General features: G+C 50.7%; 1 protein-coding gene across 2 annotated transcripts; it reads left to right on the plus strand.

Moving 5' to 3' along the window:
* Positions 1–449: 449 nt before the first annotated feature.
* Positions 450–11,409, plus strand: LRRC55 (leucine rich repeat containing 55). Of its 2 annotated transcripts, none has more exons than XM_058689006.1 (3): positions 450–829; positions 1,755–3,293; positions 7,224–11,409. In XM_058689006.1, exons 2-3 carry the CDS (start codon positions 2,573–2,575, stop codon positions 7,457–7,459), a joined length of 957 nt encoding a protein of 318 aa, XP_058544989.1. In that variant the 5' UTR covers positions 450–829; positions 1,755–2,572; the 3' UTR covers positions 7,460–11,409. The 2 variants fall into 2 exon arrangements, with proteins under 2 accessions (XP_058544989.1, XP_058544990.1); XM_058689007.1 differs by having other exon boundaries at positions 1,864–3,293.
* Positions 11,410–11,850: the final 441 nt, after the last annotated feature.

The following is an 11,850-nucleotide window of genomic DNA, read 5'->3' on the forward strand; positions in this document are numbered from 1 at the left end:
GCACTTCTCTTCTTTCCTTCCATCCTTCTTCATGTCTTCATTGCCTTCCCTAGCTTCTCCCCCCCCCCCCTCCAGAAGTTCCTTTCTCCATTCCAACCCCTCTCTATTTTCCCTTCTGGGCCCGATGCCAAATGCCCATAAGCAACCCCTCCCCCAACTCACGTTCTAGACCCTTGCTTTGCCCCTACTCCAGCCTCTCCCACAGGGCCCTTTTGCCCTCTCCCGCCCCCTCTGCCTTCCTCCCTGCCCTGCCCCTGCCCCCTCCCCCTACGTCTCCCTTGCCCTGTTGCTGGGACCCAGGAGGTGGCTGTGGATTCTGCCACTGCCTCATTCTCTTCTCTCTCTTCTTGGTGGGGTCCATAGCCAGCTCTCCTGTTGCTCAGAGATGTGGAGGCAGTTGCTAAGAGACAGCGAAACGTCAGTACCTGGCCCTCGAGGAAAAAAGGGAGCGAAAAAGGGAGAGAGGAGGGGGAGAGAGGAAAGGAAGGCGGAGGGAGGGGAAGACCTGGCGGAAGCCACATACCCCAGCAGCCTCAGCACCAGCTGAGTTTCGGGAAGAAGCATTCAGAGGATTCTGTGAACTTTCTTCTAAGCATCCTCTCTCAGATTCCCCGTTTGAGTAAAAGAAGGGGACCGGCCAGGCACCAGGAACACAGGACAGGAAACCACAGAGGATGCTGCCCCGGGATCCAGGAGCCATGGAGAACGAGAAGCCGGGGGAGGGGAAGTGCCGGGGAGGCAATCTGTTCTGAAGCAGCAAGCGGGATTCCAGGATGAGGGAGGGAGACCCACGTCTGCTGCAGATTGATGGCTGTGTCCTTGGAATAGAGTAAGTGGGCTCCTGAGGGCCTATGGGAGTGCAAGGGGGGACCTTGGGGTTCAGAAAAATGGGTCTGGATAAAGGAGCTGGGTGATTTCCCGGTGGGTGGGATTGAGGCTAGAAGTGCTGGGAGGGGAGGCATTGCTGGTTAGGGAGGACAAGTGAGGACAGCCAGGGGCCACGGAGGATGCGGGGGGGCCACAGGGGATGCGGTGGACGGCAGAGCTGAGACACCGGGTATGTCATCTCTCTCTCTGCCTGACCAAATGTGGACGTGGGCTCACGCTGGGGAACAGAGAGCAGAGTGGGGTGCTTGTAGAAAGGGGGCTGGGATTAGGGGTGTGCAGGAGGGTGGAACACGGGGGGCGGGGGGGGCGGACTGGAAAGGGGGTTCTGCAGTGCGTGTGCAGAAGGCAGTTGGACAGAAAACTGGGAGGTGTGAGCACAGGGCAGGGCAAAATCTGGGGAGATCACAGGAGAACAATGTGTGTGTGTGTGTGTGTGTGTGTGTGTGTGTGTGAATGAGAGAGAGAGAGAGAGAGAGAGAGAGAGATTGGAGGGAGAAGGTAAGGGAGGGAGAGGGTGAGAGAGAGAGGGGGGGAGTGCTAACCCTGTTTGAAAGGGGTATGCAAACAGCCAGCCTGGCTGTGTGCCTGTTTTAGGGAGTTGCCCAGGGGTGGGGTGTTTGGTGCTGAGGGGCGAGGCTGGGAGGAGAAGCGAATGCATCCCGCCCAGGACAGAACCCCGGGAGGAGGACAGGCAACCACAGTGTGAGGGTGGGGTCTGAGCCCAACGCTGCCCACACCTGACACACAGCATGCAGAGAAAACGCTGTGGCTGGTGGCAGAGAAGAAGGGGGCCAGGGAACCTAGGAAGGACAGTAGGGAGGCGAGGGCACTGGAGATCTCCACCTGAGTGCTTTCCTTGTTGACAGAGGGAATTCTGCCCCCGCCTGCTGAACGCAGAGCTGGGCTGGGAGAGAGGCACTGGCCGGGGAGAAGTCGCCAAAGCGGTCCTAGCTGATCTCCATCCTGCTTCTCCAGGACACATGGCTCTTTCCAGCCTTGGCAGCCGGCAGTGGGTGTCACTCAAGGTCCTCCCCAACCTGGGGGAAGAAGAGCCTCCTTGGGGATTTCAGTAGATACTGAGGCTGACGACTCGGGCTTTCAGGAGGCCCATGGAGACCCACTCTGCCCCAGGCTCCCTTCCCAAAACACCCACCCCAGGACCCCCTTGGACTCGAGCCCCCTGGGCCACCAGAAGAAATGGCTTCTGAGACCTCAAATGCCGGAGACCCACAGGCAGCCCTGGCCTCCTAATCGGTCCCAGACTCGGGACGGGGCTCCGGGTTTTTAGATGTGCCAGGACCTTCAACAGGCACAATCTATGTCCTTCACCCCCTCCACCACCTGTCCAACATAATACAAGACAGGAAGCAGCCAGGGGTCATGGGTGAGAGGAACACAGACCCACAGGGACCCTTCCAGGACCTGCTAGCAGCTGGTCCAGCCCTAGCCTCAGTCCCTCACTCTCTCAAGCGTTGATCATCTTTTCAGACCCTGTAGGACCTCGGCTGGATTTATTGCCCCCTCGGCTCCAAAGGGGACTTCCTGTGGATCTCACCTAGGGAGCCCTCTGGTGCTCAGAGGCTCCGAGGAAAGGCTTGAGCCATGATACCACGTGCCCAGAAGCCCCACCTTCCGGGGCCCTGGCCCTGATGTAGCTGTTTTCGGAGCCACCGACTCTTGATTCATGAACACAGCCCTGGCCCCAGTGGGCTCCCTTCAGCAGGGCGGTTGCCAGCTGCCTAAGATGGGTGACACCTGGTCCCAGCTGCCCTGGCCTGGGCCCCCCCACCAGGCTGTGCTGCTGGTCTCCCTCCTCTTGGCAGCCGGGGCCATGCGCTCGGAGGCCGGCGCTAGCTGCCCGGTCCTCTGTACGTGCCATAACCAGGTGGTGGATTGCAGCAGCCAACGGCTGTTCTCCGTGCCCCCAGACCTGCCGATGGACACTCGCAACCTCAGCCTGGCCCACAACCGCATCACGGCCGTGCCGCCCGGCTACCTCACGTGCTACATGGAGCTCCGGGTGTTGGATCTGCGTAACAACTCCTTGGTGGAGCTGCCCCCGGGCCTCTTCCTCCACGCCAAGCGCTTGGCACACCTGGATCTGAGCTACAACAACCTCAGCCACGTGCCGGCCGACATGTTCCAAGAAGCCCACGGCCTCGTGCACATCGACCTGAGCCACAACCCGTGGCTGCGCAGGGTGCACCCCCAAGCCTTCCAGGGCCTGGTGCAGCTCCGAGACCTGGACCTCAGCTACGGGGGCCTGGCCTTCCTCAGTCTCGAGGCCCTGGAGGGCCTGCCGGGGCTGGTGACCCTGCAGATCGGCGGCAACCCCTGGGTGTGCGGCTGCACCATGGAGCCCTTGTTGAAGTGGCTGCGGAACCGGATCCAGCGCTGCACGGCGGGTAAGGCGGGAGGGCGGGACTGGGCAGCCACGGGCACAGAGGGGCTTGCCTCCCTGCCAGCAAAGGATCCAAAGAACAGGGAGGGACTGACAGCTCTTAGCACCCGGTGCGTGCCCTGGTCTGGGCTGGCCTCTGTGCACACCAGCCCTATCCCCCCACAAGTATCATCCGTTGAGTCCTTGCCCTGCTTGCTGGTGCCGTTCGCCAGTGAAACACACACCACCCTTGCATCTGCGGCACTTGGGACCTGCAGAGGCAGACAGATAGTAAACGAGAGTGTGCTGAGCTTTCACCGTGACCTGAGAACTTGGCACACATTACCTCCCCCCATTTTGGTGACTCCCATTTTGCAGGTGAAGAAACTGAGCTCTAGAACAATGAAAAGACTTGCCCGGGGTTGCTCATTTAGAAAGTAGCAGGGTCGTGGGTAAAACCCAAGTTTATTTGACTTTTAAGCCCTGTTCTACTCTACCAGGCTGCTTTTTAAAGTATTCCAAGTGCTGGAAAAACTCAAAGAAACAGAAACAGGCAAACACTCTTTATTTTAGTACTTACTATCTGCCAGGACTTACTCTTATGCTTTATCCTAAACATATGTCATATTTAGCTCATCTCATCCTCAGAAGAACCATGATGAGATCCCTACACACGCTGTTCTATAGAGAAGGAAACCAAGGCGCAGAGAGGTTCAGTAACTTGCCCAAAGCCACACAGCTGCTAAGTGTTGGAGTCAGCATTCAAACTCTGGCAGTCTGGCCGCCTTCTGGCTATATCCTGAAGAGCCAGGTCCAAAGCTAACAGGAAGAGTCGGGGCCTGAGTTCTGGGCTGGCCAAAGGGCCTTAGCAGAGCTCTGCAAGGTTAAGGCATGGGGTGGGAGCTGAGAAGAAAAATGGATTTGGCGACTTAACCAATCAATCCCAATTGGGGGTGCACTGGGGACCGATGGAGACTGAACCACAGAGGTTGGATGGGCCCTGACCTCACCTGGAGGCAGGCAGTGCTCAGATGCGGCCCCCCGTCACCGGCTTTCTTGTGTGGCAGCACTGAGCCTTGGCATCAGCCCCCCCTGCAGTAGAATGACGGGAAATAGCCGGGGGCACCATCTCAGGGGCTTTCCCAGAGCCTGGCTCAGCATGTGTTCCAAAAGAACGATGCTGAATGAGGTAGGAGGGAGAGGAAGACTGAGTGGGGAGCCCAGGACCAAAATAGTTTGGGGGAGGGGTGTGGGTCACGATTCCACTGTTTCTACACAGTTGTGGGAGGAAGTTCTCCGGGACCAAAATAGCTGGGGATGGAGATGGGGCAATGCTAGGGGGCACGAGGGGGAGGCTGCCTAGAGCCATCTCCCCACCTGCTCGCCCCTTGAAGGCTGCAAGCTGTCCCCTCTTTCCTGTGTACTAAGGACAGAAAGGGCACCCTGGAGCACATCTGCCACCACATGCACCTTCCACCTCCTGTGATCTCTGAGGCCCCTGCTCCCCTTCAGAAGAAGCACAGCCTCCTGGGGAGCAGGAGAGAGGTCCAAGATCCCATTTGGACAGACTCATGAGAGTGCAGATGAGGGACCCCAGCCCCAGAGAGGGAAAGTAACTGTCCATTGGCCACTAGGTTCCCCACTCTCCACCGAACAAGCTCTTCAGCACATCACATCCTCCAGGATATTTCCTCTTGGGCGCAAAGAACTTGCCAGCATAGGGAGGACCAGGCAATCATCTTCCTTTTGTCTTCTTTTTCTTCTCTACAATCATCCACGGTTTTTGGACAAATCCCAACAGAGAGGGACAGAAGGGTGCCCTTAGGATATACTCAACCTCAAAACTGGCCCCTTGAATTACCAGAGGGCTTTATCAGCCCTCAGCGTCCCATCCTGAACTCCCCCGGGGTCCTGCCAGTTGTCCTCAGAGCCTCCTCTGCAGGGTCCATACCAATTGCCTTCAGTTTCCCCCACATTCCCTGACTTCACATTGTCTTGCCACCACCCCAGTCATGCACACAATAGACTTTGGAGTTATGCATCTTCTGGTTCTAAGAGGATAGCCCTTAATGGTTAACTTCAGATGCCATCTTGTCCTGAGCAGGGTCTGGAGTGCTGTGCATGTGGCCAACAGGGACCCCTCCACGTGCACTGCAGATTGCATCTTCTCCCCCAAACTGACTCCTCATTTCTAAGGAGAATGATGTTAATCAGTTTCTCAAAAGGGGCAATCCAAATCCATCATTTTATTCTTTGCCCTCAAAAACTACAGGATGAATAAGCGTTTATGTACCACCTAATTTAGAAAACTTCTGCATATTGACTCTTAGACAATTTAGGTTGAATTATCCCCTTCTTATGGAGGGAGAGCACAGGAGCCAGAAAGGCAAAAAAACAAAAACAAAAACAAAAAAACAAAAAAACGACTTGCCCAAGGTGAGAGCTTGGTTAATACTTATACCCTGAGCAAAGGGTTGACGGCCTGCTACAAAGCTGGTGCCTGGCAATGCAGGACAGAGCTTCCAACTGCACACCACTCTTACTTCCAAGGCAGAGTAAAATGAAACCATTGACAACCATGTGTTTGCACAAGTGACCCTGGAAGGGTGAGGTGGGACCATCAGTGATGGAGAGAAAAGTAATCCCATTGAAGGAGAAGCTTCTCCTACAGAAGACTATCTAAAGAATATGACCCTCACTGACCTGTCCAGGGAGACCAGCCTAGGATACTAACAAAAGCACATGTCTACATAGTGCTTATTATCCGCCAAGGATATATTATTTATATATGTTAACTCACTGAGACCTCACTACAATCCTATGTTACAGATAGCATCATTATCGTTATTTTACAGATGAAGAAAGCAAGACACAGAGGGGTTAAGTAATTCACACACAGTCACACAACTAGTGTGGGGTAGAGAGGGGATTTGAACCCAGATCAATATTTCCAGAGTCCATACTCATAACCCTATACTCTACATCCCTGGAAAGCCACATGGGATAGTAGAAAGACCCAATGCTTTCAAGTTGGACAGAGTCATTCATCCACACATCCACTTAACAAAGTTTCATTGAGCACTTACAGGGACAGGACCCTGTTCAGTGACTAGGAACACCATGGGAAGAACTTATATTCATGGTGGAGGAGACAGATAATAAAGAAACAGTGAGACAAGATAAATACAATGGAGGAAAAGTAAGCAGAGCAGGAAAGTAGAGAAAGCCCAGAGAGAGGTGGTATGGAGTTACTATGTTATATAGAATCATAAAGGAAAGGCTCATTAGTAAGGTGATACTTGAACAAAATCCCAAAGGAATAAGGGACTGAGCTATGCCAAGATTCAGGGGAGAAGCACTCCCACACAGGACAAATGCAAAGGCACACCCTCTCCACCCTGAAAAGGGATGTACTCAGGGTGACGGAAGAATGATCAAAATGTGTGTGTGGATGGAGCAAAGTGAACGAGGAGCAGAGGGAAAGAAGAGTCCTTGTAGCTCACAGTGAGGAACTTGGCTTTCATTCCATGGGAAGATAAGAAGTCAGGGGACGGTTTCAAGAACAGAGTAGTACATGATAGGACTTCGGGTGTCAAAGATACTCAGCCAACTGCATCAAGATGGTTTAAAGGCAGAAGCCCAGAAACTAGTTAGGAAGCTACTGTAAGAGATGAAAATGTCACAAGACAGCGGTAGATCTACCATCAGTAGTGACTATTGGACTTCAGGCAAGTGACTAAACTCTCTGAGCAGTGATCTCCACAACTTTAAAAATAGGTATAAAATATTTGATTCAAGGGTTGTTGAGGAGAGTAAAGAAGGTAAGTAAAATGTTTGACACATAGAAACTCAATAAAAGGACTCAACTTCTCTTGGGGGGAGGGGGGGGGTGGGAGACTCTCCATTCCACTCACTCTCCTCCGGCCCCTCACCTTTCCTGGGTTCTGTGTTGCAGATTCTCAACTGGCTGAGTGCCGGGGGCCCCCTGAAGTTGAGGGTGCCCCACTCTTCTCCCTCACTGAGGAGAGCTTCAAGGCCTGCCACCTGACTCTGACCCTGGATGATTATCTCTTCATTGCATTTGTGGGCTTCGTGGTCTCCATTGCCTCCGTGGTCACCAACTTCCTCCTGGGCATCACAGCCAACTGCTGCCACCGTTGGAGCAAAGCCAGTGAAGAGGAAGAGATTTGACGTGGGTGCCTAACATCTCTCATGCTGCTGGCCACCACTGCTTCTGACCACTGGACACTGCTCACTCTGGCTCCACAGTACCCTGGCCACTTCATGACCCAAGCAAGGTCAGGAAACCACCTTTGTGCGAGCCTCGACTGTGGGCCGGACACTGTGCCAAATGGAAATGTCAGATGACTCTAACCTAGCCCCTGCCCTCTAGGCTCTTACCTCTAATAGAAGAGAGAGATTCAAAAACTATTCCCTATAAGACAATTTGTCAGCACTCTGAGCACATAGTTATGAAAGCCCAGAGGAGGGATCATCAATTGTGCCTAGGAAAGTCTAAGAGAATTACAAGAATGGAGGCAATTTGCAAACAGAGTTATCAAAAAATGTCTGCTTTGTCAAGTAGACAAAGAAAGGGGGGCATAAGCAAATGATGGAGGCCAAAATATGCATGGTGTGTTGAGAACAGTAACCAATCCCCGTGACTTAAGTGTATAGAGCAGACGCGGCACAGAACCAAAACTTCCCTCTGACACCCAATCTTTCCGCTCCTGGAGTTGCCCAACACTGCCTCCTGAAGAGGGGAATACCCCCATGCCAGCCTCCTAGGTCTCCTGCCAGGAGCTATGAGGTGAGACCACCTCATATTTGACTGCCTCCCAAACTAAGTCCACCAAATGCAGCCTGCAAGTGAGGTCCCAGGTACCAAGCTGAGGGTGGACACTTTTGGTGTCCTTTCTCCTACCCTTGTCTCCTGCCTCTCACTTGAGCTTCATCTTCAGAAGAGGAAAGCAGGAGGTCCAGCAATTGGGCAGCAAGAGTCTTGGCACCCCGGAACTCCTAATCTTGTGACTGTTCTTGCCACGGTGCTCCCACCAAAGGATCTCATCAAGAAAGTGCACTGTAGCACGAGGGTAGCCAGGACTGAAGGAATAGAAGGCCACCACAGTTGTGACCGTAGGAGGATTTGCTCTTTCTTCTGAGCAATTCACCCATTTAAGCATCAGGGTATGAGAGCTATTAGTTAATTACCAAGCAGTTGCCAGTGTCGGGCACTGTGATAAGCTCTCTCCACAGACAATTCATTTTAATGCATACAACAATCTTCTGAGGTAAGCATTGTTGTTCCCATTGTACAGATGAGGAAATAAAGGTTCAGAGAGCATTCAAAGTCACATGTTGCTTAACAAGCAAAATAAAGTCTGTGTTCTTTCTACCCAATCCAAGCTGAGGAACATCACAGTTCCCTCTGAAGTTATATAAGTTTAAATTCGAGTAGTGCTGATGAATAAGTGCTCCCAACAAGGGCCAGGCACTCTTCGGGGCACTTTTAAATTTATTGACTTATTTATTTCAATTCTCACAGCAACACTGCCTGGTGGTTTTTATTATTCCCATTTTATAGATGAATTAAGTGTAGAGAAATGAGTATCTTACCCAAACTTATCCGGGTACACTCTAGAAGGAAGGTGATAGGCAGCTCTATTCAGGGAAACTGTCTAATCAGTCTGTCAAAAACCAAGTAACTTGATGTGTGAAGCTCTATTATCACCATTGTTGCCGTCATCTCCAACTTTGCCATCAGCTTCGTCGGCTTCCACCCTGTTTTTGTTCAGCACTGGACAGCTCCTAAAATGCTGTGGCGTCATTCTTGACTTTTCACAACCCATTACTCCTATTTTACATATTGGAAAATAGAGACTCAAGAGCAGATGTGACTTGCAAAAGCAGTAAAGCTGGGACTCAACTCCAACTCGGTTCTCTCTTCAGCTTTCCCAGGTGTTTGGGAAAGAGAATGCCCAGGATGGCTGGGTAGTAGGGCCCTCGGATTCAGCAGCCATGAACGTCCAGTATGTCAGCTAAATAAAAGGTAGTAAAACCCAGCTCCTTCACAGATTTAGATGTTCTCACAGTAGAGCAATTTGAGCCTCTGAAACACAGGAGCAGCACAAATAGCACATGAATAGGAGTCATCTGCCTTGCAACGTGCAAATAACACATTAGAACTGGTGGCCTTGGTGGAAATCATGCAAAAAAGAAGTTCTTTGGGAAACGAGAGATGAAGCTGTGCTAACCCCTCCTCCTCAAGCCTTGCTGTGTTGTGTTGCAAGAGATACAATGGTTGCAGGAGAGATGGGGTGAGAACCTCAGCAGGACAGAGGAGGACATTAAGGCACAGTCCAACATGTTGGTAAGGCTGGCCAGGATGAAGGTTAAAAACAGGGGCTTTCTACCTAGCCCTCAGCTCCAACAATTTTGCATCGTCCCATCCTCCTAGGAAAGGAATAAAGAGAAATAACATGTCATCTTCCAAGAAGTCTTCCCTTACTCATGCTTCCTTGAGCTAGTCAACCAAAAGAGCACCCAGAAACTTTGCTGGACCTGGGGTACTTGAACCTCGTATCTCACAACATCTGAGCAAGGCCCCCACTCCTGTGACATCTGGAGCAGAACTGTGCCTGCTCTCTTCTTCCACTATGCCCAAGGACAGATGGACTGGGGCTGCTCTTTACCAATCAAGCTAGTAGCCTAATGTACTTGGGGTGAAACTTTTAGAAATAATAGTCTTGACACAAATAGTTAAACCTCCCATAGAGGGGCACCATATACATCTATTATAATCTCCTAGAGACTCTTATTTGCTGAAATATAGTTAATATATTTTAAGATATGTACCTTTTTTGCATAGAACTAGAACCAAACAAGATTCCAAATGCCCCTTGAATTCAAATGTCCTTTCAAATGAGATTATTTGGTCCCCGTTAATGGCACACCTTTCTGAGTAGGATACATGGCTTTTAAAGAACAGATTCCTCTCCAGCTACTAGAAGGTCCCCAGTTAACTAAAGCACAATGATAAAACTCCCCTACCGCCAAGGAATTCCATTTCTCCCACCACCATCTTGCACAGGCAATCAGAAGCAAGCTTCTAGAAGCACACTTCTCTGGAGGTAATCTAACTGCCCAGTTGGAAATGTTCGCACAACCCTTCTGACCAAGAAACCATGATGGTATCCCTACAAGTCTTGAATAAGTTTTTCCAGACTAGTTAACATGTAAATGTTGTGGTATCTTTGAGTCCATGTGTCTGTTCATGAGGTTCCATATATGTTGGGTATCTACTGATACGGGGACAACTTCCCTGGAACTTGAGTTCATTTCCCTGACATTATCCAACCATCTCTTTGTTGCATCACTTGATACACTAATATGGAATCCCATTAGGGCTGCGTTAGGTATAGCTGCTCAGAAAAATATAAAAAGAGAAAAATATGTGGCTGAGGCAGCCCAGCCACAGCCTGACTGCTTCCTTCTGTTCTCTATCTCTCAGAGATTTGTCCTCATCACAGAATCTTCCTTCATGCTGGGTCTGAGGATATCCAAGTTTAACTAACCAACAGAGCTGTGACGGTCAGAGTCTGGGCCATGAAAATTGTTTTTCAGAAAAGACCCCAATCTGCACCACACCACTCTGGACCAGTTGCTTCTGGTCACCCTCAGACAATCTCTCATCTGTTTCTCCATTCCTTTAGGGATTACCAGGGAATCCTGCAAAAATAGGTCCCCAGAGTTGCTACAGTTTGCTAGCTCCTCTCAAGGAAGATGGCATATGGAATTTGAACAAACCAAGAGAGTCATTTCTCTTCAACCATCAGGAAAGACCTACAACCTCCATTTTCCTTGTAGATGTCTTTGTTGATATTGCTCTGACATTCTTTTAAGCTCTGGAAAAGTATAAGGAGACATCTTTGCTCGTCCCTCAGAAGAAAATTTTCCCAAAGCTAGAGAAACTTGTCTGCTCTACCCACCTCAGAAGGAGGCAAAAGGGAAGCGAAGGAGGCAAATTGCAAGGTCTTGTGTAAATCACCGCCATGTTTGCCACAGCTTTGGATAGAGAGCTCTGGATCCACTGAGCTCTCAGTTTTTCTAAGCACTGTCCTGTGGAATGCTGATGTCTGGGGGTGGGAGGGTTAGGGAGGGGTGGGGAAGGGGAAGATGCCAACCTTTGTATGGAGATGATTTTATAACCATGCACTTTTGTAACTGTGAAGAATTTTCATAAATGTACATTAATAATAAAGAGTGTATAGTTTAACAAATTTTCTAAGGAGTTGTGAAGAGGAGGGAAAGGGAGGGAGGCAGGGAAAGAAAAAAAGAAAAAGAGGAACTAGGCAGAATCAAGAGAATGTGTGCCAAAATATACACACAAAAGGTCTATGGGGGGGGGAGTAGATGGGAATAATTAGGAGATGTGCCAACCATGGAGGGGCATGTGTGGGAGTAGAAGGAACATCACAGAAGCATATTTCTACCAGGCAAAAAAGAATATGTGTGTGTCTGTATGCACACACCCCTGTGTGTAGGCATATTTTGGTGCCTGAAATTACACAAAGAAAAGAGCA

This window comes from Neofelis nebulosa, chromosome 10, assembly GCF_028018385.1.
Source record: "Neofelis nebulosa isolate mNeoNeb1 chromosome 10, mNeoNeb1.pri, whole genome shotgun sequence".
Lineage (NCBI taxonomy): Eukaryota > Metazoa > Chordata > Mammalia > Carnivora > Felidae > Neofelis > Neofelis nebulosa.